General features: G+C 35.5%; 2 protein-coding genes across 2 annotated transcripts; both read left to right on the forward strand.

The window, feature by feature from the left end:
• The first annotated feature begins 342 nt into the window (after positions 1–342).
• LOC110812629 (Double Clp-N motif-containing P-loop nucleoside triphosphate hydrolases superfamily protein) lies at positions 343–5,165 on the forward strand. Its single transcript, XM_022039450.2, has 3 exons — positions 343–2,485; positions 2,968–3,265; positions 3,356–5,165. The coding sequence occupies exons 1-3, from the start codon at positions 1,263–1,265 to the stop codon at positions 4,973–4,975; spliced, it is 3,141 nt and encodes a 1,046-aa protein (XP_021895142.2). The 5' UTR covers positions 343–1,262; the 3' UTR covers positions 4,976–5,165.
• Positions 5,166–10,607: 5,442 nt separating this feature from the next.
• On the forward strand, positions 10,608–26,176 carry SCY1 (SECY homolog 1). Its single transcript, XM_022039446.2, has 8 exons — positions 10,608–10,852; positions 13,999–14,156; positions 14,249–14,634; positions 20,037–20,336; positions 20,421–20,510; positions 24,374–24,497; positions 25,081–25,244; positions 25,700–26,176. Exons 1-8 carry the CDS (start codon positions 10,662–10,664, stop codon positions 25,928–25,930), a joined length of 1,644 nt encoding a protein of 547 aa, XP_021895138.2. The 5' UTR covers positions 10,608–10,661; the 3' UTR covers positions 25,931–26,176.
• The last annotated feature ends 224 nt before the right edge of the window (positions 26,177–26,400 follow it).

Consider the following 26,400-nt stretch of genomic DNA (forward strand, 5'->3'; position numbering starts at 1 on the left):
TAACAGGAACGCGCGTGAGGGACAACCTCTCGGGATTCAACTGGGGATAGAAGTCCACGCGAGGAAGTGGTGCGTGTCGGAGGTTAAGATTTTACGAGTCTTAGGAAAAGCAGAACTTCAAAAAACAAAAACAAAAGAGAGAGTGAAAGATTAAAAAAAAAAAAAAAAAGAAAGCCAGTCAATTGACAGTCTAGAGAGAGAGAGAGAGAGAGAGAGAGAGAGGGAGAAGGTGTGTGAGATCTTACTGCAAGTTTTCTCTCTCTAAAAAAGGTGTTTCTCTCACTCCATTATCTCTAATATAAAGAGACAAAGAGATGTTCGTATATAAAATGAATAAATTAATATTATTTGTAAAGAAATATTAAAAAAGAGGCAAACGGGAGGGGGAGGACACACAAAAAGGAGAGCAGATTGCCCTGTCCAGAGAGTATTTTCCAGAAATCCTTGCAAACCTCTAGTACTTGCAACTCTCTATTTTCCATAAATTCTCTCTTTCTTTTCTCTTCACTTCGTTCCCCGATAAAAAAAAACAAAACAAACGAACAAACATTTTCATTTGCCACCACTCCACTGCATACTTGTAACTAATTTTACTTCAACTCTGTTTTTCATATTCTTTATTCCTCTCTCTTTCTTCATCTGGGTCGGAGATGAGTCGAGCCAAGTTTTGCTCTTTTTAATCAATTACTAATGGGTTTCCTCTTGTTGGTCGGTTTGAGTTTGATTGTGGATATTTCTGTTAGTGAGGGAGACAGATAGGGATAGAGAGAGGGAGAGAGGAGGTGGGTGGGGAGGGAAGTAAAAAGGAGGAGGAAGAGAAATGAGGAGGTTCTTGTGAAGGAGGCGTTCTGATCTTTCCTTTTCGCTTTGAATTCTCTTATTACCTTTTAGCGTCACTCAAAGTTGAGAGGTTAGAGAAAGAAACCAAGAAAGTAAAAGCAAAGAGAAGAGAAGAGAGAGATCCCACAAGGAAGCTAGTTTGTTGATTTTTTGTTTGTGTCTGTAAAGGAACCTTTTTTTTATTTTTTTTATTTTAACTCTTCTTTTCTTCACCCTTGAAAATGTGACTTTGTCCATTTTGAAACCCTTCACACACCCCCAACTTCTCCCATTTCCTTTCGCTTTCTTTCCTCCTCATTCGTTTTTCCCAGATAAAACACAACACGCAATTCCACAAAACTCAACAAAACAATTCATTTCAAGGGACAACCTAGATTTACTATCAACTCCGGAACCGTAATCGTTGTTTCGTGGCGTGGGAGATGAGAGCAGGTTTGAGTACGATCCAGCAGACCCTTACGCCCGAGGCCGCCAGCGTCCTTAATCATTCTATAGCCGAAGCAGGGCGCCGCAACCATGGCCAGACCACGCCCTTGCACGTGGCCGCCACCCTCCTCGCTTCTCCCACCGGTTTTCTTCGTCAGGCATGCATCAAATCGCACCCCAATTCATCACATCCCTTGCAGTGCAGAGCTCTCGAGCTCTGCTTCAGCGTCGCCCTTGAGCGCCTCCCCACCGCACAGAACACCAGCCCTGGCCTCGACCCCCCTATCTCCAACGCCCTGATGGCTGCCCTCAAGCGCGCTCAGGCTCACCAGCGTCGCGGCTGTCCAGAACAGCAGCAGCAGCCCCTCTTGGCCGTCAAGGTTGAGCTCGAACAGCTTATTATATCCATACTCGATGACCCAAGTGTCAGTCGGGTCATGCGCGAGGCCAGCTTCTCAAGCCCCGCGGTTAAGGCCACCATTGAACAGTCCTTGAGCACTTCCAATGCTGCATCCGCCAACTCCTCTCCAATTGGATTAGGATTTCGCTCAGTTCCCCCGCCTGCGAATCGGAATTTGTATATCAATCCCCGGTTGCAGCAAGGTGGCGCTGCACAAATTGGACAGCAGAGGAGCGAAGAAGTCAAGCGAGTAATCGATATCCTACAAAGGACGAAAAAGAGGAATCCTGTTCTGGTGGGTGATTCAGAGCCAGAGCTTGTGATGAAGGAGATATTAAGGAAAATTGAGAGCAAGGAATTAGGAGATGTGCCGTTAAAGAATGTGCAGGTAATCCACTTGGAGAAGGAGCTTTCCCCAGATAAGACGCAAATGATGGCGAAGATTAAGGAATTGGAGAGTTCGTTAGAGAGCCGGATAGGGAAATCGGACTGTGGAGGGGCGATTCTTTATTTGGGCGATTTGAAGTGGCTTGTTGAACAGCAGGTGAGCTTTGGAGTAGCGGGTTGTGGTGGTTTGCAGCAAAACCACCAACAGGTCTTATCTGATACAGGGCGGGCGGCCGTGACGGAAATGGGGAAGCTGCTAGTAAGGTTTGGAGATGGTGGTGGTGGTGGTGGTGGGAGGCTTTGGTTGATCGGAACTGCTACTTGTGAGACTTATCTGAGATGTCAAGTTTATCATCCATCAATGGAAAACGATTGGGATCTTCAGGCAGTTCCAATTGCGCCCAGAGCGCCTCAGCCGGGAATGTTTCCTAGGTGTGTTTATTGCTATCCGTTGATCGTACCAAAGCTATAATTTCTTAAATATCGTAGTAAATTTTCTTCCGGGTTTTCTTGAATTCATTTTACTGGTGTAATGTGACTTTTTAGCAGAAGAATAAGGTGGTTTGGATAGAGTGCACCTTTTGTTGATACTAGTATAAAGAATGGCTCTTTATGGATTCTTTGACATCCAGTCTTTGAAATTTTATGCCTGGAAAAGGTCGTTCCTTTTATGAGGCTTGTGATATAATGCTCCAATTGAGAATGGATGATTAATGGAAATAGAATCTTACACCTTTCCCCCCATTCACTATGACCCAGAGATGGTGTTTATAGGTTTGATGAGACTTTTTAGTAATAAGAAGCTCGCTTCTAGTAAGTTAAACAATTAAGCAAGATGGAAAACGGTTAACGAAGATTGTAACGTATTGTTATTATGATATAATCCGTTCATTGAGTTGCTTTTTGTTTATCAGAATTGGAAGTGGGATACTAAGCAGCTCAGTCGAGTCACTGTCACCATTGAAAAACTTTCCAAGTGTAGCAACTGCTCCATCTAGACGTGTCTCTGAGAACGTGGATCCATCTCGACGAATGAGTTGTTGCTCACAGTGCATGCAAAATTACGAACAAGAACTGGCTAAATTTGCATCAAAGGAATTTGAGAGATCTTCTTCGGAAGCCAAATCAGATGCAGGTCGGTCACAGCTGCCTCAGTGGTTGCAAAGTGCCAAAGCCAACAACGGGGATGTCAAGACAGTTGATCAGACACCGGTAAGTGCTGGCTAATTCTGCTTTTATGGCGCTTATTCCACCTAATTGCACTTAACTGATGAATGCTTTTGTTGTGAATTTAATCATAAGGATCAAGAACTGATGTGGAAGCAGAAGACCCAAGAATTACAGAAGAAATGGAACGAGACGTGCCTGCATCTTCATCCTAGTCATCATCAACCAAGTCTTGCCTCTAATAGAGCTTCTCCTACGGTTCTGTCAATGACAAACTCGTATAACCCAAATCTGGTTCCACGCCAACCTTTCCAACCAAAATCCCAGCTGAATAAAAACCTTGGTGCCACGCTACAATTAAACTCGAACCTGTTAACCTGCCAACCAACAGAAAAGGTCAGTACCCCACCAGGAAGCCCTGTGAGAACAGACTTGGTTCTAGGGCGACCAAAGGTCGTTGAATCCACCCCTGAGAAAATCCATAAAGAGCGGGTTAAGGACTTCTTAGGCTGCATCCCTTCTGAAACACAAAATAAATTTGATGTTTTACCAAGTGAGAAAGCTGCATGCTTATTAGATGCTGACTCCTATAAGAGGCTACTCAAAGGTCTGTCTGAGAAGGTCTCATGGCAGCAGGATGCAGCATCTGCAGTGGCTGCTATGGTGACTCAATGCAGATTGGGGAATGGAAAAAGGCGGGGTGCTGCATCCAAGGGTGATATTTGGATATTGTTTATGGGTCCCGACAGGGTTGGCAAGAAGAAGATGGCATCCGCTTTATCAGAGCTGGTATGTGGGGCAAATCCAACAATTATCAGTCTTGGCTTGAAGCGAGACGACGAGGAATCTGATTTGGGTTTTCGTGGTAAAACAGCATTGGATAGAATCGCAGAGGCTGTTAGGAGAAACCCCTTTTCTGTAATCATGCTTGAGGACATTGACGAAGCAAACATGCTACTTCGTGGGAACATAAAACGAGCAATGGAGAGAGGTCGACTCACTGATTCCCATGGCCGTGAGATCAGTCTTGGGAATGTTATATTCATTTTGACAGCAGACTGGATGCCAGATGATATGAAATTACAATCTAATGGCATTCCACTTGATGAGAAGAAACTTGGCAGTGTAGTGAGTGGAGGTTGGCAATTGAGACTATCCCTTCGGGAGAAAACTGCAAAACGTCGTGCCAATTGGCTACACGATGAAGACAGAGCAAACAAGCCTAGGAAGGAGAATGGATTGGGGTTATCATTCGATCTCAATGAAGCTGCTGATACAGAGTATGATAAAGCAGACGGATCACGAAACTCAAGCGATCTCACAATTGAGCACGAAGAGGAACATGGGCTCAATAACAGGTTATTATCCCATGCAAGTTCGTCTGTATCCCGCGAGTTCCTAGGTTCTGTCGATGATGCTATCGCATTCAAGCCAGTGGATTTTGGTCCCATTAAACAAAACGTAGCAAACACCATAACAAAAAGATTCACCATCATCATAGGTGACCGGCCATCAATGGAAATAGATGATGATGCTCTTGAGAAAATTGCAGGCGGCGTGTGGGTAGGGAGAACAAGCTTAGAGGAGTGGATGGAGAAAGTAGTGGGTCCAAGCTTTCACCAGCTTAAATTATCGATACCCGCAAGAATCCCAGATGAGTGTATAATTGCTCGGCTTGAACCCGACAATGATTCTGAAAATAGGAACTCTGGAGATTTGCTGCCCGGTAGTATCAAAGTGGTGGTTGGTCTGTAGGGTGGAATAGCAGTAGCTAGCTCCAAGGTGAGGAAGAGAAAGAGGGGATGCAATTGGGATATTACTCAGTTGTGTTGGATAGAGATGTAAATATGGTCTCGAATGCTTTTTGGCGGGGAGTGAAAACTACCATTAAAGAAAGGTAAAAGGTAAAGAGTAAAAGTATTAAAAAAAAAAAAAAAAGAAAGAAGACAGTTGGAAGTAAGAGAGACGTTGATAGATTTAACGGTAACTTTTATGGCCTGCCTGAATCGACAATTTATCAACTCTCTCTACTCCTTCCTCCCCACCCTTTTTTTTCTTACTTTTAATTTTTGGGTCAAATTATTTAATTTCTTTTTTGCTAAAAGAGTCTATAGTATTATATTCTACCATAGATATTTTATTAATTACATGGGAAGGTGATTAATAAAATTGAGGCATTCCTCTTCTTACCTCCCCCCCCTCCTCCATTTCTTCTTTGAATTTTAATTTCACCCCATTTTATAAGAAAAATTAATTTATATATATATATATATATATTAAATAATTAAGATGGGAAAAAAAAAAAAAAAAATTTGTCTTGAGGACATATATAATTATATGTATGTGGGGTTCGGTAGTATAAGTTTTAGAGGGTCCAAAAAAATGAAATTTTTGTTGTAAAGGAAAAGCTTAAAATATAAGATAATAAGAATAAAGGAAGAGGGTTGCATCACGTGCGACGCGTCTGGACCCCGATGACCTTTAATTAAATGAGAGAATTTAACTAAATTGAAAGTAATTAAATGTAATTACGTGGTAATTAGAAAATTTAAAAAATAAAAATAAAAAAGTAAATAAATTGAAAGTATGAATGTAATTAATCATATATATATATTTTTTGTTTGGGTAAAGCACAAATGAGACAATTTAACTCTCTAATCAATGTTTTTATGTATTAAGAATAATTGAGTTTGGACCACAAGAGGAGAGCAGTTGCTATCTAGGGTTTATGAGTAATTAGAAATGGAAATCTGCTAATTAATGTAATTTTTTAATAATTTATTTTAAAATAAACCCAGAAAATAAATTTAATCTCAATTCATAAAAACTGATATTATTAACCTTGGCTAAAATCCAAAATCTTAACCCCACATAAAACAAAATTAAATGTAACACATTCTCTCTTTATGATGCAGACGAAGACATATTGCATTCAAATAATTCATTACTACTTGTCATTATTTACTCCCTCCCAACCTTCCATGTGTTCTTTTCTTTTCTTTTTTTTTTAAAAAAATAAAATAAAATTATTATATTACTCTTTTCACTCTTCTCCCATTTAATAATTTTCTATTTATTATTATTATGTGAACAAAATATTTTTTTTTATGGGTACATACAGAATTATATAATGACATGATGTTGCATTAAATAAATTGCTCCTAGTAAATGAAGGCTCCGGCCATGCATGTGGTTTCATTTATAATTTGAATTTCCCTAATTAGGAATATATCCTTTTATTCCAACCCAATACGCAACCTTCTTCCATTTTACATTCAATTATATGTATAGTTATATATATATATATATATACATACACACACACACACACAATATATGCAATAATTGGTTGAGTGTATTGGTTTTGGGTTTAATGGTTTAATCCACGGTCACACAGTTAAATATGGATAGACATGGAGTTTTTATCATGTACGTGGACGCGAAAGGGATAAGTAGTCTCGTGTTGGGTGATAAAGATATATATATATATATATATGTATAGTTATATATATATTTCTTATTTAATAATGAAGAATTTTGATATATATATATACATACATATTTCCGTCTACATGCATACTGTTATTATAGATAAGAATCTTTTTTTTTTTTTTTTTTAAAGATTATAGATAAGAATCTATAGTAGCTAGAGATGGCTTCACGGATATATAACAAGGGACACGAGTCGTTGTTATCATTTTTTCTTCATGTGTGTATGGAAAATTAGTACTGTGTCTGTACGTGTGTGTGTGTGTGTATATATATATGTATATATGGGTAAGCATAAGAGAAGGTTAATTATATGTAGGTGCTTGCAAACTTTATCACCATATCCGACTTATTTAACAAGAGACTGATTAATTCCTTAAATAAACAAAAATAATAATATATATTGATAATATTAGTTAGTTTAAGAATTATAAATATTATTGTTATATTTCATATTTTACTTTTATAAATTTATAATAAAAATTAATTAAATTTATAAAATCTATCATTTTTTAAAATATATAATTATACCCATTAAACACACATTGTTTGTTAAATGATCATTTAGGTGATAAATTATATTTAATGATCTACGTTGTGTGTATATATATATGTATGTATTTGACAACCTAACCGGAACTCAATGTGCTAATTTAGAGCAACTAAATGATTTTGGTAGGCATGTAAAACCCAATATTGATGTGTGGTGTATATATTACTTGTATATATAATTAATAATATATTAACATATATCTTTTTGGCCAAACTCGTGAAGTTTTTCCTTATTGTGTGTTTTGAATTTTAATTAGTTTAAAATTAATTAAACTATCCCGGTAAGATTAGGTATATATCCAATTAATTAATAATTAAAAAATCCAATTTAATCCAAATTAAACGAAATTAGAAAGACAACACGGTTTTTTTTTTTTTAATCAAAAAACAGTTTATTTAATTAGACACTGTTTTTTTTATTTTTTAAATTTTGTTATTCTAATTATTATACTTTCGCATAACATAAATTTATTATCTATATAAAAGTAAAACAAGAAACATTCTACGTGTAATATTATATAATATTATAATTTTGATATAAATTTTAAACATAAAAAATAAAATTAATATAATAATTACTTATTAATTTTGTCCTGATCTGAAGAAGAAAAAAGAAATATTAAAATTAAAATAATTAATTTCTGCAAGCACCTTTACACCTTTATGCCTTTGTCGCGTACTGCTTATATCACTTGTCTGCCTTTTTAGAATGAAAACAAAAACTCAACCACTCCTCCTCCCTTTTCTTTTGGGTTCTCCCGGTGTATATCTATATATATATATTATATGGGTCTCTGTGTGCGTACGTATTACATACATACATTATACGTATGTATATATATATATATATATTATATCATACTTAATGGTACTCCATAAGATTTTTATAAAAGTAATTAATTAAAAATTTATTCCAAGCTAATAAAACAAAACCATCCATGTGGTCCATTACATCACATAATGCTTACCGTATCCTTTAGGAAATTGTTTCTATGCATGCTAAAAAGTTACGCCCATTATCACCATCTTCTTCTTCAAATAATAATATAATATAATATAATGTTTTTATAATCAAATCTGTACTGCAAACATCATATAAAATAATTTTTTTTTTGGGTGAACTTATCTCCTTGTAGTGAGAGGAGGAACAATTCCAATAATTTATAGCTAAAAACTTTTTTATTATAAATATAAAAATGTTAATTATGTTATTATAATCAATATATATGGTGTTGAATTTGAACTTTTGTAGCTGCCCAAATGTTAGGAACATAAAAAAAAGTGCTCCAAGGCTAATGATATTTATATATATATATATGTGTGTGTGTGTGTGGGTATATGTGGATGCTTCAAAGTTACGCTTTCACGAACATATGTTGCTAGTTTAAGTTTTGCCACACACATATATATATATATACACACACACACACAAGTATATATATATATATATAATGTTTGTTTTTATTTTAATATAAAAGCATTAAATAAAGAAAGTGGTGTAGTAAATAAAAGATGCGTCGGCGGCTAGATGTGAGAAGACGGGTCAACTACTTTTGTGAAATTTGGATGGCTTAAAACGGTGCGGTGCGGTTAGGCCGGTGCTCAAATTTGCTACCATGCTTTTTCAAACCCAACCTAATTTTTTTTTTTTTTTTGGGTAGTTTAGATCTGGATTTGATTAAACAAAATTTAATTTAATTTTTATATTTTAATTATTTAATATAGTTACATTCACTATATATATATATATATGCACATATACTAGTAATTAATTAAAAAATATATTAATCGAAAGATTCCAAAATGATATATATTTGTCATCACAACCTGCTAAATTGTCCTTTTCATTATTTGATTATAATCATCTGTGTATATATTCTCTGCGATTACTGATCTCATGATGATATTATGGAATGGTGGGTTCTTGAATTTGATATCATAACAACTCAAAAAAGGATCTTTGATTTCTTAATTAAAAAGTATCTACTAGTTATTATATGAATTGAAAGGAATTGGGATTCCCCAGTTGTTTCTTTCTGAAGCTTCCATATAATAATTAATATATATATATATATATGTGTGTGTGTGTGTGTGTATTGATTGAAGAAGTTAAAACCCAAATATTTAGAGATTTCGTGTATTTTTTTTTTTAATTTTTATTAATGATAAATAATTAGAATGTTGAATTCTTAGAAATTATAATTAAATGGGATGTGTATTTGATTATAAATGAAATGAAATGATTTGGGTACACCTACATAATTATCCATAAAAAAAAAAAAAAAAAATGTTGTCTTGGAAAAGATTGATTACTCAAGGCATCAACTTTTCTTACCACCTAACACCACAAAAAGCAGAGGCTGACATCAAACTTTAATTAAAATTAATTTTTCAAATTAGCATAAAGTATTATTATGATTAAGAAGTAGAAAAAAATGAAATTAATTAAAAGGGGAGTTAGTAAATGAGCACAAGACATGCAGGCTTTTTGATCACCATGCTCGCCTGTTCCCTCTCATCTCGCTTGAAAATTATTGAGATTGCTCCGTTTCAGCTTTTCATAAAAAAAAAAAACTTTAGTGTTGGGTGGGGGGGAGGGGGGAGGGGCACATCTATCATCACAGTCTTCCTGATTAGGTGCACATGCTGCACCATACGTACTTGACCTATCAAAAATTAATTAAATTAAATCCACACACCCAATCTCCAACTTTTAGGAATTATTATATACTAATGTTGCAATTTGAAAATAATGAACCAACATGATCCGTCATCCCCTGGTATTACTCCCGCTTTACTCTTAAAGACTTGTTAAAATTAAAAAAAAATAAAATAAAAGGATAGTGGGTGCTCTTACATATTTATATATTATGATCTTGAAAAGGTGTGAGAATAATGCATCTCTTATTATATTATACGTACACATAAATCATAAAAGTGGGATGGTCTCAACAAAACCTTCTTTTTTTAAGGTTTTCCAAAGAGGGTATGATAATCAATTGGTGATTAGATATAGAGCTTTTGGGAATTAGGACAAAATGCATGACTAGAAACATAAAAAAAAGCATATTTTATATTCTTTAGCTTAGAAATCAGAAATGCAATGAGGGAATTCTAATGATGTCCCCCCAACAAACACAGGTAAGAGTCGAAACTCAAAACGAACCCATTTTTTTTTTTTTTTTTACTGGGCTTAACTCGGCATTATTATATTACCTACTCATTTTGTGCTTTTGGACCGAATTATGCTCGGCCCATTATTCGGATATGGGCCGAGATCCTGCTGGGCTACGAAAAGAAAAGGATTAGAATGCGAGTCCATCCAAGTAAGTCAGATGAAAGAAAAGAAGAGTTGATGATCTAAAGAGAGCAACGACCGACCAAAAGTGGGAGAGCGATAATGTTGATAACGGTCGCTGAAGCTTTTTCTTCTTCACCTCTTTCCTTCGCCCGCTCTCACTCTAATCCAAAACCCTCTTCTGGACTCGTAAACTCACTCTGCAGAGCCAGCTTTGCTGTCCAGAAAACATCTAGAAGCACCAACGCCGGCGCCAAATCATGGAACCTCCGCCTTCTTTCTACTTCTACCAGGTTTTTTTTTTTTTTTTTTTTTTTTTTTTGTTGTCTCACATACACTTTTTGCCGTTCTCTCCGTTCTCTTTCTGCTACCTCTCAAATTCCCATTTTTCCTCTCATCTTGAAGTTTCTCATACGGAATCTGTTTTATGAATGTGGGTTGTGTTCTCCCTCACCGGCATATTTCCTCTCGTCTTGCTTAGCTAGCATTTGCATTACTTTAAACTGATTGACTTGTCTCCGAATTATGACCTACATTCTTAATAACTAAGCCATAACTTTGTATTACTTTAAAGTGATTGTCTTGTCTCCAATTTATGACCTACATTCTTAATCACTAAGCCAGAGCTGGATACTGACTGAGAAGGAATTAGGAAATAGGGGATGATTTGAAGAAGAGTTGAAAATTTGCTGGGAAATTTGCGGAGAAATTAGATTTAATTCATTTTTCTTGGATGATCTCACAATTACAACCTACTGCCCGTTTATAGATTACCCGTCCCGCTAACATATGCTAAAATACAGGAATACTAACAAATTGAAAATTCTGTAATTTGTAGCTCCTGACGTTGCTCTCCTCTAGAAAACTATCCGTGTTCTCAAGGATAAAATGAAGTGATTTTATATATTATCCAAGTCTTTAATGCTAACATAACCAATGCTCTTACTTAAACAAGCATGGCTCGCAGAGAGGAGCAACACAATTAGTTGCATATTCTCGTCCCAAACATCAGCTGCCGTGAAGAAACTTGTTTTATATTTGTCTTCTGTGACAAAGTCTTCAACAATTGTAGCTAGACTAGTTCCTGATATTTGATAGGGGTTAAATATGGTACTCGCCCAAATATATGATCTTGTTGGTATTCCCATTGAAGTGAGCTGAATCGATGATTACTTGCCTCTGGTGAAATGTTCTTTTGAGTCAATTGAAAATGAGTATACAAAAGATGACGATAAAGAATCTCGATTCAGGGATCCTACCATTTCCATTATCCTGCTAGATTTTCCAGTCAACTTGTAATTGGGTTGTCAACTGGATGTGAATTCTCTTCTCAACCTAAGATATGTTCTATTGTGTTTTCAAGCTGTCTCCGACTTGAATAGTTTTCTCATAAAGTCTGAGATGGTTTGGTTGGGTGATGGAAATGACACTAGTCGGTTAGCAAAAATTTTTAGGTTGTCAGGTGGTGAAGTTACTGATTAAGTACTTGAGCATGCCTCTGGATACTATGTATAAAGATGTGAAGACGTGAGATCAATTACAAAATCTGAGAAGAGGCTATAAGGGTGGAAGAGTAGTTTGCTATCTGAGGGAGGACGATTTATTCTCATTAGAAGCAGTTTATCAAATCTTCCTGCTTACTACATGTCACTTGTAATAATGTCAGCAAGCATTGTCAAGAAACTAGAAGCCATTAAGTACAAGTTCCTTTGGGGTGACTCAGAGGAGAAGAATAGATACCACTTGGTGGCATGGGATGTGATAAGGAGATAAATAAATGAGGAGGTTTGGGTTTCAAATCTACGCTGGAGATGAACAAGGCACTTTAAGGGAAGTGGGTGTGGCGATCCATGAAGGAGAGAGATGTGCTTTGGAGGAGAGTCCTGGGGATGAAGTATGGCACGATGGATCGAGGATTGTATTCCAGAGTGTTGGTGAGATTGCATGGTAGAGGGATGTGGAAAAGATTGCATATGGCAAAAGGCAAATTTTAGGAGTTGGTTTCTGGTCAGATTGTTGGCTAGAAGGTGGAGTGTTAAGAGTCAGGTTCCCACAAATTTGTGCTATTGCTTGATATAAAGACGTATCTGTTAAAGAGGATTTTGGTGATGGTGAAGGAAGCAGGGAACGTGGAATTCTGTTGAGTATGCTGGAGTCGGTTTCATTGAATGAGGATTATGACCAATTGGTTTGGACACTCAACACTTCTGGGCAATTCACTGTCAGGTCTTTCTACAGGTACTTGGCTAAGAAGGAGTCCATGGAGGGCAGTTTCCCTTACAAACAGATCCGGAAGATGAAAACCCCCCCATGGTAGCTTTCTTTGCATGGGAAGCAGGTCGGAAGTGCATTTTGACTATTGATAAGCTAAAAAGGAGGGGAAAGATTATGGAGAACTGGTGCTGTCTATGCAAGAGGGCGGAGGAGACCTGCAACCATTTGCTACTTTGTGGTCAATTACATATGGATTGCTTGGTGTTAATTGGGTTGTTGCTGGAAGGATGAATTATGAGCTTGTAAGGGATTGGTTGAGTGGAAAATACAGTTGGGGCTTATTCCACTGCCAACATTTGGGTTGTGTGGAAGAAAGAAACAAAAGAATTTTTGAAGGGGTAGAAGAGGGTATTGACAGAATTTGAAAGAGAGAGTTTTGGATCCTTGGTTTTTGGTTATGGGTCAACTTTTATATTGCATGAAAGATTTAGAAAAATTTATTGATATCCTTATTGACTTGTAAATAATTCTGTAGATGGGTTTGCATCCCCTTGGTGCATATACTTAATGATACTTGTTATTTCAAAAAAGAAAAAAAATCTCATTAAGGACTCTTAGATTTTGCATCATCGTGGTGTAAATTTGCAATTTCTCATCTAAACGCACAAATTGCTTCCGGTATTTGGAGGATTTGACAGTTGGCTATGTTGTTTGGTTGAATAGAAAAAGATATTTCAATAAGGGGAGGAGTTGACGTTAGAGAAAATAGAATTGAATAAAAGAAGGGAGAGAAGAGAGCTTTCAATCCGACAGGAGAGCAAATACAAAGGAAGAGAAGAAAAGCTCTCACTCTAGTGCCAGTTATCGGAACTCTAGGTCCTGATTGAGGAGAAATAAGAAAACAAGGGAATATTTGAAGAAGAGTGGCAGAAATTGCAGAGGAATTTGCTGAGAAATTATTTTAGATTTCATTCATTTTTCTTATATGATCTCACAATTACAACCTATTGCTCTTTATAGATACTCATCCCACAAATATAGACTGAAATATAGGAATTCTAAGAAATTGAAACTAATTGGCAATTAACAAGTTGTTATTCTCTAGCTCCTAAGTTCCTAGTGATTTTGTGGGTTTTTATCACTGGGGATAATGGAATCTTCTGAAATTCAATGTTGTTATATTGTAGTTTATTACGTTAATTCTTTCTGTGGAACTTCCTGGCAGATATGAGGAGCTCTCAGTCTTTGATCCCTTGGGTATCAATCCAGAGGTATCTTCTACTCTAGCTGGTGCTTGGGAAACCTTGTTAAGCTTGTTATCACCGGCATTTGGGAGTGCCTCGAGTGCCAAAGACAAGTCTTCTTCTGCTAGAGGGGTGGCAGGTTTATTTCTTGGCTTTTTGAATATGATCCTTACAATATTAAGTAGGAGTAGATTAACACAGCTCCTGATGAATATGCTTTTCCTTTGACAGCTGCTATTGAGGACAGTTCCATCGACTTTGGTGACTTCTTCAAAGGCCCGCTACCCGGGAAATTTCTGAAGCTTCTGGGATATTTAGCCCTGTCACGACTTGGGATCTATGTACCTCTTGGTGGTGTTAATCGAGAAGCTTTTGTTGGCAATTTGGATCAGAACAGCTTATTGAGTACTTTGGATTCCTTTTCTGGGGGAGGTATTGGTAGACTTGGAATATGTTCCCTTGGAATTGTTCCTTTCATCAATGCACAGATTGTGTTTCAGCTTCTTACTCAGGTTTATCCCAAGTTGCAAGAGCTTCAGAAAAGAGAAGGTGAAGCAGGAAGGAAAAAAGTTCTTGAGTATACTAGATATGCTTCGGTTGGGTTCGCAGTAGTGCAGGTTAACAGACTCTCTATTCGTCTCTGCTGGTTAAATACCTTGTTAAGATGCTTTGAACAATTTATTTTTTGTATCTTATTTGTGTTTGTTTGGGATTAATATTGATGTAGGACAAATTAGGGTTAATTTGGCTACTAAGAAATTAAGGAAAAAATTTAGATTTATACATAGGATTCTTAGTCATCATACCTAAGGTATGACTGAATCCGCAATCAATTATGAGAAATTCTCAAAAAATTATTATTTAATACTTGAATGGATTAATAAGTGAAATAACAATGCTATTTATAATAATCTCGAAATAATTTTTTCTAATTAGAACTAAACTAGTCAATAGTAATTTAATAGAATTAAGAATACTAATTCTAATACAAATAGAAAATAATACTAATAAAAATAAGTACTAACTCTAATAAGACTCTTAAATAATAAACTAAAAGTACTCTTAACAATAAATAAAATTCTATCATGGTTATGCGCTATCAATTCTCCCTGGGGTGGGGGGAACTCGGCCCTTTCGAGTTGAAATCAGAAAATGTGGCCTGCATGACAAGATTTAGCTTCTTGAGGTCAGAATAAAGGACAAACCCTTCTTGTATAGATAATAACGCCAGTAGCAAAGTACTTGGATGATTGCTTAAAATCCTTTATGGTATGTGGTACAACTGAGTTTTGCATCATTAAGTTTCTCACTAAAACAGACTATTGGATGTCCTTCATGACTAAGTACGCCACTCATACTTACTTGAGACGCATTACATGCCATTTCAAATACCTGCAGAAATCTAGAAGACGTAAAAGTGGTCTTATGTCAACTTCTTCTTGATGATCTCAAAAGCTCTAGACACTGTTCTGGTCCAAAACAATTTCCCAATTCTTCATGCAGTTTGTAATTGGCGGGATTATAGTTTTAAAACCTTCAAAAGATTTTCTGTGAAAAGATGTCAACCCATGGAAGTTTAGCACTTCATGTAAGGTCTTAGGAGCTGGCCATTCTTGGAGAGCTTTAACCTTTTGTTGATTAATTTTTACTCTATTGGAGGAGATGATAAATCCCAGGTGCACAACACTGGTTGTCATGAATGCACACTTTTTCATGTTACTATAGAAGTTTTTCTTTGTGGAGTGCTCTCATAAAATTGTTGTAAGTGAAAGATGTGTTCCTTCTTAGACTTACTGAAGATAAAAATATGACCAAAGTAGACAACAAGAAATCTCCTATTAAAAGCTTGAAAAACTTGATTCATGAAATGCATGAAGGTTTATTTCAAAAAAAAAAAAAAAGAAATGCATGAAGGTACTTGAGGCATTAGACAGTCCGAATGGCATGGCTAACCACTCATGCTAGCCATCTTTTGTTTAATTTTGTTGCTTGCTGTTTTCCTATCATGTCCTAGCCTTGTGTGGATTTGGTGATTTTGTTGATTATGTGACTATCAACACATATCCTCCAGGTCCCATCTTTCTCATATATACCTTTAGACAGTAATTCATCAACTTGTCGCTTAAGCTTAGCATGTTCACTTGAGCTTATATTGTGTGCTAGTAAGTTAGGCAATTGAGATCATGGACTAAGTCAATTGCAAGTTGAATGTTACAAAGTGGAGGAAGTTCAATTGGCAAGTACAGTGGAGTAATATCAAAAAAATCAGACAGTAGCCTAGTCACTTATGAGGATGTTGTTTTTGTTGAACAAGCTACTGGTTCTCTTACCTCCCGACTTATTATGGCATAAATAACTTTTGATTCTTTACTTTCTGCTTCAAACGGCTTTCTTGACAAAAAATGGAGTTGTTTCTTTTAATCAGGTCTGGCAATTTTTGTAGTCTTCTTTTCTTTGAAATTTTTGATATCCTTTGTGCTCACAGGTTTTAAGAGAATGTTTTTTTTTCCTATGGAAAAGGAATATGTATTTTACCTTCTATTGTGGTGTACCTTGCAATCATATAATCAATTGTGACTAAGGAGAGTCTGAGTTACTTGCATGGGAACAACCTCACATAAGATGACATCTTTGTACTTACTACATCTGAAAGTGGGAAGACATTGTTGAGTTATTGGAATTGTTGTGTCATCAATCCATGTCACCTTGTAAGGTTGTGGATGTAGTTTTGTATGAAGTCTGAGATGCTTTATAGTTGAAGTCGATACTACATTCATGCAACTCCTCTCGTCCATGACAAGCTTTTTGGCTTTTGATCCACAATTGACAAGGGTTTGGAATATAGTAATATGACGTCAATCTTCTTCCTCAACTTTAGATATTGCAAGGATACGCCTGACTACAGACACAAGGGAAGCGTCCACTTTGATACTCGTCGTTGTCAAGGGAAACATCATCATCCCTATCTGTTGTATTATCTTATTCTTTTTCTTCCTCCATTCCAATGTACAAATTATTTTTGTGAGGGCATTGATAACCAATATGGTCTGGCCTCCTACACCTGAAGCAAACTATTTTTTACCTCTTATATCAAGAACTGGTTTTTTCTGAGCTAGAGTTCTTTGTGCAGAACCTGCTCATACATCATAATTTGTTCCAAAGTTCTTCCTTTGGGGACTAGGGGGAGGGTTTCAAGTTTCTTGAAGTTAGATATTTCATGTAATCTTCTATACTTAAGGCAGCTTGATAAGTTTATACTATAGTTATAGGAAGTTGTTGAATTGATTCTCATTTACTATCAACTCTTAGTCTTGCCTTGAATCAAGATGTTGCTTGACTATTATCTTCGATTAATCGACTACGAATTTTTTATTTCTTCAAACTCTAGTATATACTGAGTTACCAATATTGTTGCCCTATACTAAAGTGTAAGTTTGGTCACGAAGTTTGTCAAAGTAGTTGGGAGGTAGATGCTTTTGATGAAGAATAGTTTTAATCTCATCCCGTGTTTCAATTGTTGGTTGCCTCTTTTTCATTATATTTTCATCAATAGTGTACCACCATATTTTTGCAAGTCCAACCAGTTCCATCTTAGCAAATCGAACTCTTCATGCATCTGACATGTCATACCAGTTGAACTATTCTCCGATTGAATTAAGCTTATCAAGAAAAAATCAGGATTCTTTCTTCTGTCAAAATCAGAGGCGTCGGCCTTCACCTTCTTTGTAATGTCTCCAGCGTTTCTTCAACATGTCTTTGAGCAGGATGGCTGCTTGAGCCAAATAAAGATTTTGAATTGGAAGACCTACTTGAGCTGTGCACAACTTTCTTAGTGCTTCTTGGATTACTTCGAGAGAGTTCTTCATTGCTTCCAATATGGTATTAGTGTTTGCCTAAATATATTAGCTTTAGTATTTAATTCAGTGTTAGTCATCATTACTGAAACTGAATGTCTCTTAACAAAAAATTTGGTTGAGGTAGGAAGGACGGAGAAGCCAAAGCAACGACGCAGAAGCCAACACAGAATAGAATGCACAAGGCTTACTCATGGCTGGGCTGATGTGGGCTTCATGAGTTGCCTTTTGGTTACCAAACAACAGCAGGCATCTGGCAAGCAGCTCAATTACAGGTGCTGAACTCAGATTTGAGGTCGGTGTAGAAGTGAGGATTTGCGAGAGGCAACGGATGTGGGAGCTTCGGCCGGTGAGTGTGGCAGTTTCCGATGGAATTTTGCAGGGCTCTATGGGTTGGTTGATTGAGTCTTTTTGGAGTTGGTGGTGGTGATGATGCCGACCACCTCTAGCAAGTGATTGGGGAATGGTGCTGGCGGTTGGTTTGGGGTTTTTGATTTTTTTTTTCCAAATGGGTTTTGGACTGTTTGGATGTAGGGTTTTAAGAATCTTGGTATGGGATACTTTTAGCTTTGGTACTAACTTGATGGAGGACAAATTAGAGTTAATTTGCCTATTAAGAAATTGGGAGAAAAATTTAGATATTAGACATAGGATTCTTAGGCATCACATCTAAGGGTTGATTGAATCATACAATCAATTATGAGACATTCTAAAAAATTATTATTAAATTTTGGATAATTAATATGTGAAAATACAAAGTTATTTATAATAGTCTCTGAGTAATTTTTTCTAACTAAAATTAAATTAGCAAATAGTAATATAATAAAATTAAGAATGTTAAATCCTAATACAAATTGAAAATAATAATACAAAAATAAACTCTTAATTTTAATAAGGCTCTTAAATAATAAACTAAAAATACTTAAAACAATAAATAAAATTCTATCATGGCTATGCGCCAAGTATACAAGATTTTTGGTTTGTAGCATGGATTGTTAGAATAAAAGAACTTATGGTACACGTCTTGTACTAATTTTAAATCCTTGGCAGAAGCTAATTGAAACTCAAATGATTAAGTGGGTTTTCTCACAATATTACTTTTCTTCCACTGCAAAAGCAACACATCAACATGCTTACGGTTGTTAGTAGACTTGTAAGTATAGTTGTCTAACACCAAAGTTACTTCTCTTAGTCCACAAGAGCACTGTAGTTTGTATATAAGAGGAAATTTTTGTTAGATGTTTTGAGATATTATGTTGAATAGTGGCTATTTCAGATATTTTTCACGTATGTTGCAAGAGTGATATAGTTTTCTCTATGACAAGAAAAATTTTAGCTAACTGTAGGTGTTCACGGTTATTAGATATCATCTTAGTTAGCACATAGTACAGTTTGATACTCTGTGGTTTGGAAGAAATGGGTGGTTTTTGAACCCGTTATATAACTGAAATTTTTTGCTATTTCGAATTTTCAAATTCAACATATGTGGTTTATTTTTATCTATTTCAGTACTTCTAGTTTGGTTGTTTGCCAGATAACATAATATTGTTAGTTTGAATACATGCGCGATCTAAATTTTAAAAAAATTTGACAAGTGGAGAAATCATATTAGACTTTCTAAAACTAAAAACAAAAGTTCGAAAGTTGTTATACACATAAACTTCCTCAAAACTTACTAAAGTTTAAATTTTTTCTAAGAATTTTTTGAATTTAAGTTCATAATTTAGTTTTAATTTTTTAAATTATTTTAAAATTTTAATGTCTAGTTGTACGAAGTCTAACTTAAGCCATTTATGTGTCAAAAGTTTTAAGCAGACAGAGTGTTTAAATTAACAGTGTTATAATATTGTGCGGCTAATGGTCAAATCGTGAGTGTTGAAACTGTTAAATATAAATGACATGTTTCAAATCTGGAAACCTCAAACTACGGGATGTTAAACAGTAATTTGCCCTTTTAGTTATGTTTCACATGGATTACAAGAGTGTTATAGTTTTCTATGAGAAAAAGATCATTTCCTAAGTTGTTTTACGTGATTGCATGTGTAAATATGATAGGTAGAAAGCATTGTGCTGAGAAAAATCCTTGAATCTATATCAATGTTCCTCTCAGAATTCTGTCCTTCTACATGTTAAGGTTTGCTAAACAATTTTGTTTCTCTTGGCAGGCTATTGGCCAAGTTTTTTACCTACGTCCATATGCTAATGACTTCAGTACACAATGGGTTCTCTCCTCTATTATTTTATTGACCCTTGGCTCAGTTCTGACAACATACATCGGGGAAAGGATATCTGATCTCAAACTTGGAAACGGCACATCTTTACTGATATTTACCAACATCCTCTCCTACTTGCCAGCATCTTTTGGCCGGACAGCTACACAAGCTTTCCAGGATGGTAACTACCTTGGGCTTATCACCATCATTGTTTCATTCTTTCTCTTAGTCCTCGGAATTGTATATGTTCAGGTAAAGGCTGCTTACTTCGTCTAATTAAATTTGTATTAGTAGAAGCAAAGAAATGGCAACAATTATCTTAACAAAGGGTTTCAGGAAGCCGAGAGGAAAATTCCCCTCAACTATGCCTCTAGATATACAAGCAGAAGTGGAGGGCTTCAAAGATCTGCTTACTTGCCTTTTAAGGTTTGTGTTTCTTATTTCTGATACTTCTGATGCATACTTAGATATAAAAATGACTTCTTGTCAAATATATTCAATATTTCCAGTGGTTATTACTGTTGAAAGGGCGAAATTTGTTTCTGCATTTCGGATAGCTGAAGATGACCAATATATACGTACTTTAAATTTACTTTTTTTAGAGGAAGATTTGACAATTAATTTACAATGAATAAGAGATTAAAAATAAAATATGATAATGTCAAATCCAACTATTAATAACAAAAGGTACAGCTAATAATAGGTGGATTTTTTACCAAATTAAGATTAAAAGCTGAAGATATTTCTAGAGAAAATTAAATGCTGAGAATATTTCCAGATTAATGTTGAGAATATTTTCACACTTTCCCTCAAGCTGGATTGAAAATGTTTTTCATCCTAAGCTTGGAACTTAGGTCTTTGAAATTTTTTTAAGGCAAGGACTTGGTCAGGATGTTTGCAGCCTATGACCTTGGTGTTTGGAGCAGTTGGATAACAATGCCTTCTACTTTTTTTGTGATGAAATGACAATCAATCTCAACATATTTGGTTGTCATGATGAATTGGATTCTTGGCAATACTTAGAGCAGAACTGATTATCACAAAAAAGCTTCATAGGATCTTCTAGGTTAATTCCTAGTTACTTGAGTAACCTTCTGATCCAAATACCTGTACAGATTGCACGGGCGATAGCGCGAATTTAGCTTTTGCACTACCTGTAAGAACCACAGGCTGTTTCTTGCTTTTTCAAGTGGCCAAATTTCCCCATACGTAGGAACAATAACCAGGTGTTAATCTCTGGTCTTTGACATATCCCACCCAATCTGCATCACTGTAAATTTCTATTTTTCATTAAGGAGCCTTAGTAAAGAATAAACCCTGTCCATGTGTAATTTCAAGTATCTCAGAATCCTATAAACAGCTTCAGTATGTTCTTCTTGCAGATCATTCATCAATTGACATACAACGTTAACAGAGAATCCAATATCTGGACATGTGTGACAGGTATATGGGTTTACCTACCAATCTTTGGTACTGACCTTTATGAACTGGAGTACCTTTTCTAGACATTCACAACTTGTGGGTGGTTTACGTAGGGGTCTCAGCTGGTTTACATCCCAACATCCACACTCAATAAGCAAATCTATGATATATTTTCTCTGAGACACATAGATGTCTTCTTTTGATCTTGCCACCTCCATTCTTAGGAAGTACCTAAGATTTCCTATGTCTTTAATCTTGAATTCCTTAGCTAGAGTTTTCTTCAAATTAATCAATTCTTTAGTAAAAACTCCGGTTACAATTGTATCATCAATATATACTATTAGAATAGATAACTTACCGTGGTTTGATTTCTTACAACTAGTGTATGGTTGGCTTGACATTAGGAATATCTTTGTTGTATTACTCTTGTGAATCTCTCGAACCAAGCTCCTAGGAATTGCTTAAGACTATAAAACAACTTTTTTAACTTGCAAACTTAATGTCTCATATATAGAATTACAAATCCATGAGGGATCTCCATATATACTTTTTAAGCTAAGTCTTCATTTAAAAATAGATTCTTTGCGTCTAGCTGGAATAGATGTCTATCCAAATTTGCAGATAATGGCAGGAGAATATGGGCAATGTTTAGCTTGCCACCGGAGCCAATGTCTCTTTGTGGTCCGATACCATAGCTCCCTTCTAGAAGCATATTTGGATGCAGATTATGCAATGTCAATGGTAGATAAAAGATTCACCACAAGTTACTATACTTTTATTAAGGGTAACCTAGTTACCTAGAGTAAGAAGCAAAAATATAGTTACCAGATCAAGTGCAATCAGAATTTCGAGTAATGACCCAAGAGATATGTGTTTTATTATAGATAAGAAGAATTTCAGAAAATTTAATAATCAAGTGGGAGACCACTATACGCTTATAATATGATAACAAATCAGTCATAAGTATTGCGCACAATTCAATACAACATGAAGGAATAAGGTGTATCGAGATCGACAAACATTTTATCAATAAGAAATTTGATAGTGACCTAATATATACTTCATGCATATCTACTAGTTTACAACTGACAGGTGTGTTGACTAAAAGCTTGAGATGTCTGACATTTTAGAGTATCATTGGCAAGTTGGGGATGAACAATATATATTCCCTGCTTGAGGGGGAAGATTGAAGAGGGTTTATCTTATGTAAATTAGGTCAAAGGATAATATATCGTATATAAATAGTTATCTATTTTTTCTTCTATTCCACAAAACTTATATATAGGTTGTAATATTTAATGAAATACACATTCGACCATTTTTTACTACTGTTGATTGTACTATCTGAATTCATATCCCGAAATTCACACAAATTTTTAAAAAATTTAGTGCTATAATTATGACTTTGAGTCAATTTGCTGATAGATAACAAGTTACAATCCAGTTTTGGAACACAAAACACAGAGTGAAGTGCCAAGTCTTTACTTAACTCCACCGTTCCAATTCTAGTGACTTATGATTGTGTTCCATTAATAATCCACACATAACTGTGAATCTCTGAGTCATATTATTAGAGGCATCTGAGTAAACAATATAGACAACAGATTTTTCCTTTGCAACATTAAGGACATGCATGATGTTACTTTTGTGAGCCACAGATCCTGAGGCTATAGAAGTGGCAGGTGGATTGTTTTGCTGCAAAAATAATTGTTGGAGCAATTCCAATTGTTCTTTGTTAAGAGAGATGTCCCAGTACTTTCATGCTTCTCACTTGAGATGGGTGAATTACTTGTGCTCTCCCTCTTGGTATTAAATTTTCAACTTCTGGTCTGCCATGCAAATCACAGCATTTATCTTTTAGTATGACCAAGTTTATGACAATGATCAAAATTTGGTATTTCCCTCCTTTGTTTTCTGGAGTTGAGTGGTAGTTTGTCCTCCTTTAATTATAAATGCAATTGCTTTGACATTGTTGAATGAATTATGAGTTCCTATTATGACTTTCCTGTGGCTTTATTCACGCCCAACTTTAGCAAACACTTAATAAATGTTAGAAATTGGTTTGGAAAGATCCTTCCATGCACATCATCCAAGTTCTCAGTTAGTCTTACTAGGAATTTATATAATTTCTTTTGTTCCACAAGTTTCTTGTGATAAAAACATCATCTGAATATTTCCACTTTCCTGTGGCTTTCTATGCACAAAAGGTACGGTTAATAATAGCTGTATTTTGGACCAAATCAAGAATTAAAGACTGAAAATATTTCTATGGTAATGAATTAAATGCTGAGAATATTTCAGTGTTGATACTGAAGATATCTTCACATTAATACTGAGAATATTTTCACGCTCTTCCTTTATGAGAAACAAGGATCAAAATTTTAGTGAGAAACAAGTCACATGATTTCTTACCACGGGAACCCACCTCACCCCCAAACGAAAAAAAGAAAAGAAAATGCACAATGATTCAATTGTATCTGGTGTTGAAGTGATATCAAGTTCTGAAGAGTGGGAGGAAGAAAATTAATTGAACCGGTGTCTTTTTAGAGAGAGAGAAAAACAAAGAGGGTTCAACTGATTATGTTTTCTTTCTGTTAAAGAGTAGAAATCATGTAATGACTTGTTCCTTCATTGTGATTATACCGCTTGCTTCTGTATACTCATTGAAATAACAGTAGTCCTAAGTTATCATTTGTGCTTAGCTTTTATTATGGGATAGACTCTTCCTCTCTACCTCCTGTCCCCCCCCTCTTTTCTCACTCTCTGATACATTATACATGGATGTACAGGTAGTTTTGCTTTTGCCTTGGTTGGAACCAGTAGTTTTATTATCTTTTAATTTATTTCCATTATTTTTTCCTTCGTAGGTAAATAGTTCCGGAGTGATGCCAATCATATTTTCTACCTCATCATTGGCCCTTCCTGGTACTCTAGCCCGATTCACTGGTATCACTGCATTAAAGAAGGCAGCAGTGACTTTGAGCCCAGGGGGTAAGATTTGAAATTTTACTGATAGGAGTTGTGGAAAAACTTGAGATTTCAGCTTATTGGGTTTCATCTGCAAAACCTCATCACTTTAAAAATCTTATCTGAGTTCTACCAGTATACTCTGGCAGAATGCCATTAAAAAAATTGATTGGCTTAAAACTCACTTCTTCTCTAAAAGCTTTGGAGGGAAGCATAAATCTTTAGGTCTTTGTTAGTTGTTATGCTTCTCTGGAGGACTTTGGAGATGCATTAATCTGTAGATGTACTTCTTATGGGGACTTTGGAGGGATGATCCATAAATCATTAGGTTTCTTTTTACTGCTAATTTAGCATTCATGGTAAGGAACGCCCTTGCTTCTGACATTGGTAATGGTGATAATGGTTTCCTCTTTAGAGGCACTGAAAGGTGTAACAGGAAATGGCTTGAGGGCTCCTTAAACCAGTTTATTCTATTTGTCAGGACATCGTGAATCTTGCAAGCATGTAAATACATACCCAAAAAAATTAGAGTAAATTATGAACTTGACAAGCAATTCATTGGTAATTTGTGAATGATGAAAGCCTAACTTGATACAAATATATACAGGTTCTCTTTACCTTCCTACCAACATTCTTCTAATTGCCTTCTTCAATTACTATTACACTTTCTTACAACTGGACCCAGATGATGTGAGTGAACAACTGAAGCGTCAAGGTGCATCAGTTCCACTGGTCAGACCTGGTAAAAGTACAGCTGCATTTCTTAAAACGGTAATCTTCTTTCTCTATTATGAGATACATTTGTTCTCTGGTTTTATAGCATCTTGTTAGGTAAAGAATGCATGTTTTAATTGAGTACCATTGCAGTAATGCAATCTGATATATGGTTTTGCATGACTGATTTTTACTTGGTGACAATTGAACTGTTGACACATTCATATTTTGTGAACGAATCTTCATGCTGTTCACACTGCTCATATTAGTACCATTGCAGTAATGCATGTTTTAATTGAGTACCATTGCAGTAATGCAATCTGATATATGGTTTTGCATGACTGATATTTACTTGGTGACAATTGAACTGTTGACACATTCATATTTTGTGATCGAATCTTCATGCTGTTCACACTGCTCATATTAGGGACTCCAAGTGATCCTAAGTCATGGGAGATGGAGATTCATGTTCCCATGCTTCATAAAATTTTACTCAGTTGTCATTTGTGTAGGTTCTCAGCCGAATATCAGTTTTGGGTTCAGCATTTCTGGCAATCCTGGCTGCGGGTCCTGCTGTAGTAGAACAAGTCACGCACTTGACTGCATTCCGGGGATTTGCAGGCACTTCTGTTCTCATTCTTGTTGGGTGTGCAACGGATACTGCAAGAAAAGTTCAAGCAGAGATAATATCTCAGAAATACAAGAATATAGAGTTCTATGATTTTGATAGGTACGGCCCATAACTGGATCGAAGAACGACGCAACAGATTTGACTTTCTGTACGATAATTTCTCAAGGTAGCTGATGGGCTGCTACCTAACATTTTGCAGTATAAGTGTTTAGGCTGTAACCTGTAACCTGTAACCTGTATATAAAAGCTTCCTCTCATCCACAATTTTTAGGTCCAGTAAACCACAACTTGATCCAAATCCTATTGAACCTTAAAAAAGTATATTTTTTAATTTAATTTTTATTGTGTTTGGTTTAAATTTATTTTATTTTATATTTCAAATTCTTTGATAAAAATAGAAGTTAATGACATTTTATACATGGTCAAATTTTATTCATATTTTTAACCTTATAATAATGATTTTTTTTTTATTTCTGCTTGCTAATAAAGAAATTACAAGAAATAATTAATTTAAACTCAATGTGAAATTTACTTAAAATCAGATATTATTATCAATTAAATTTTTAGTTTATTTGTACTATT

The sequence above is a fragment of the Carica papaya genome, chromosome 7 (genome assembly GCF_054855325.1).
Source record: "Carica papaya isolate Zhongbai chromosome 7, ASM5485532v1, whole genome shotgun sequence".
In the NCBI taxonomy this organism is placed as follows: Eukaryota; Viridiplantae; Streptophyta; class Magnoliopsida; order Brassicales; family Caricaceae; genus Carica; species Carica papaya.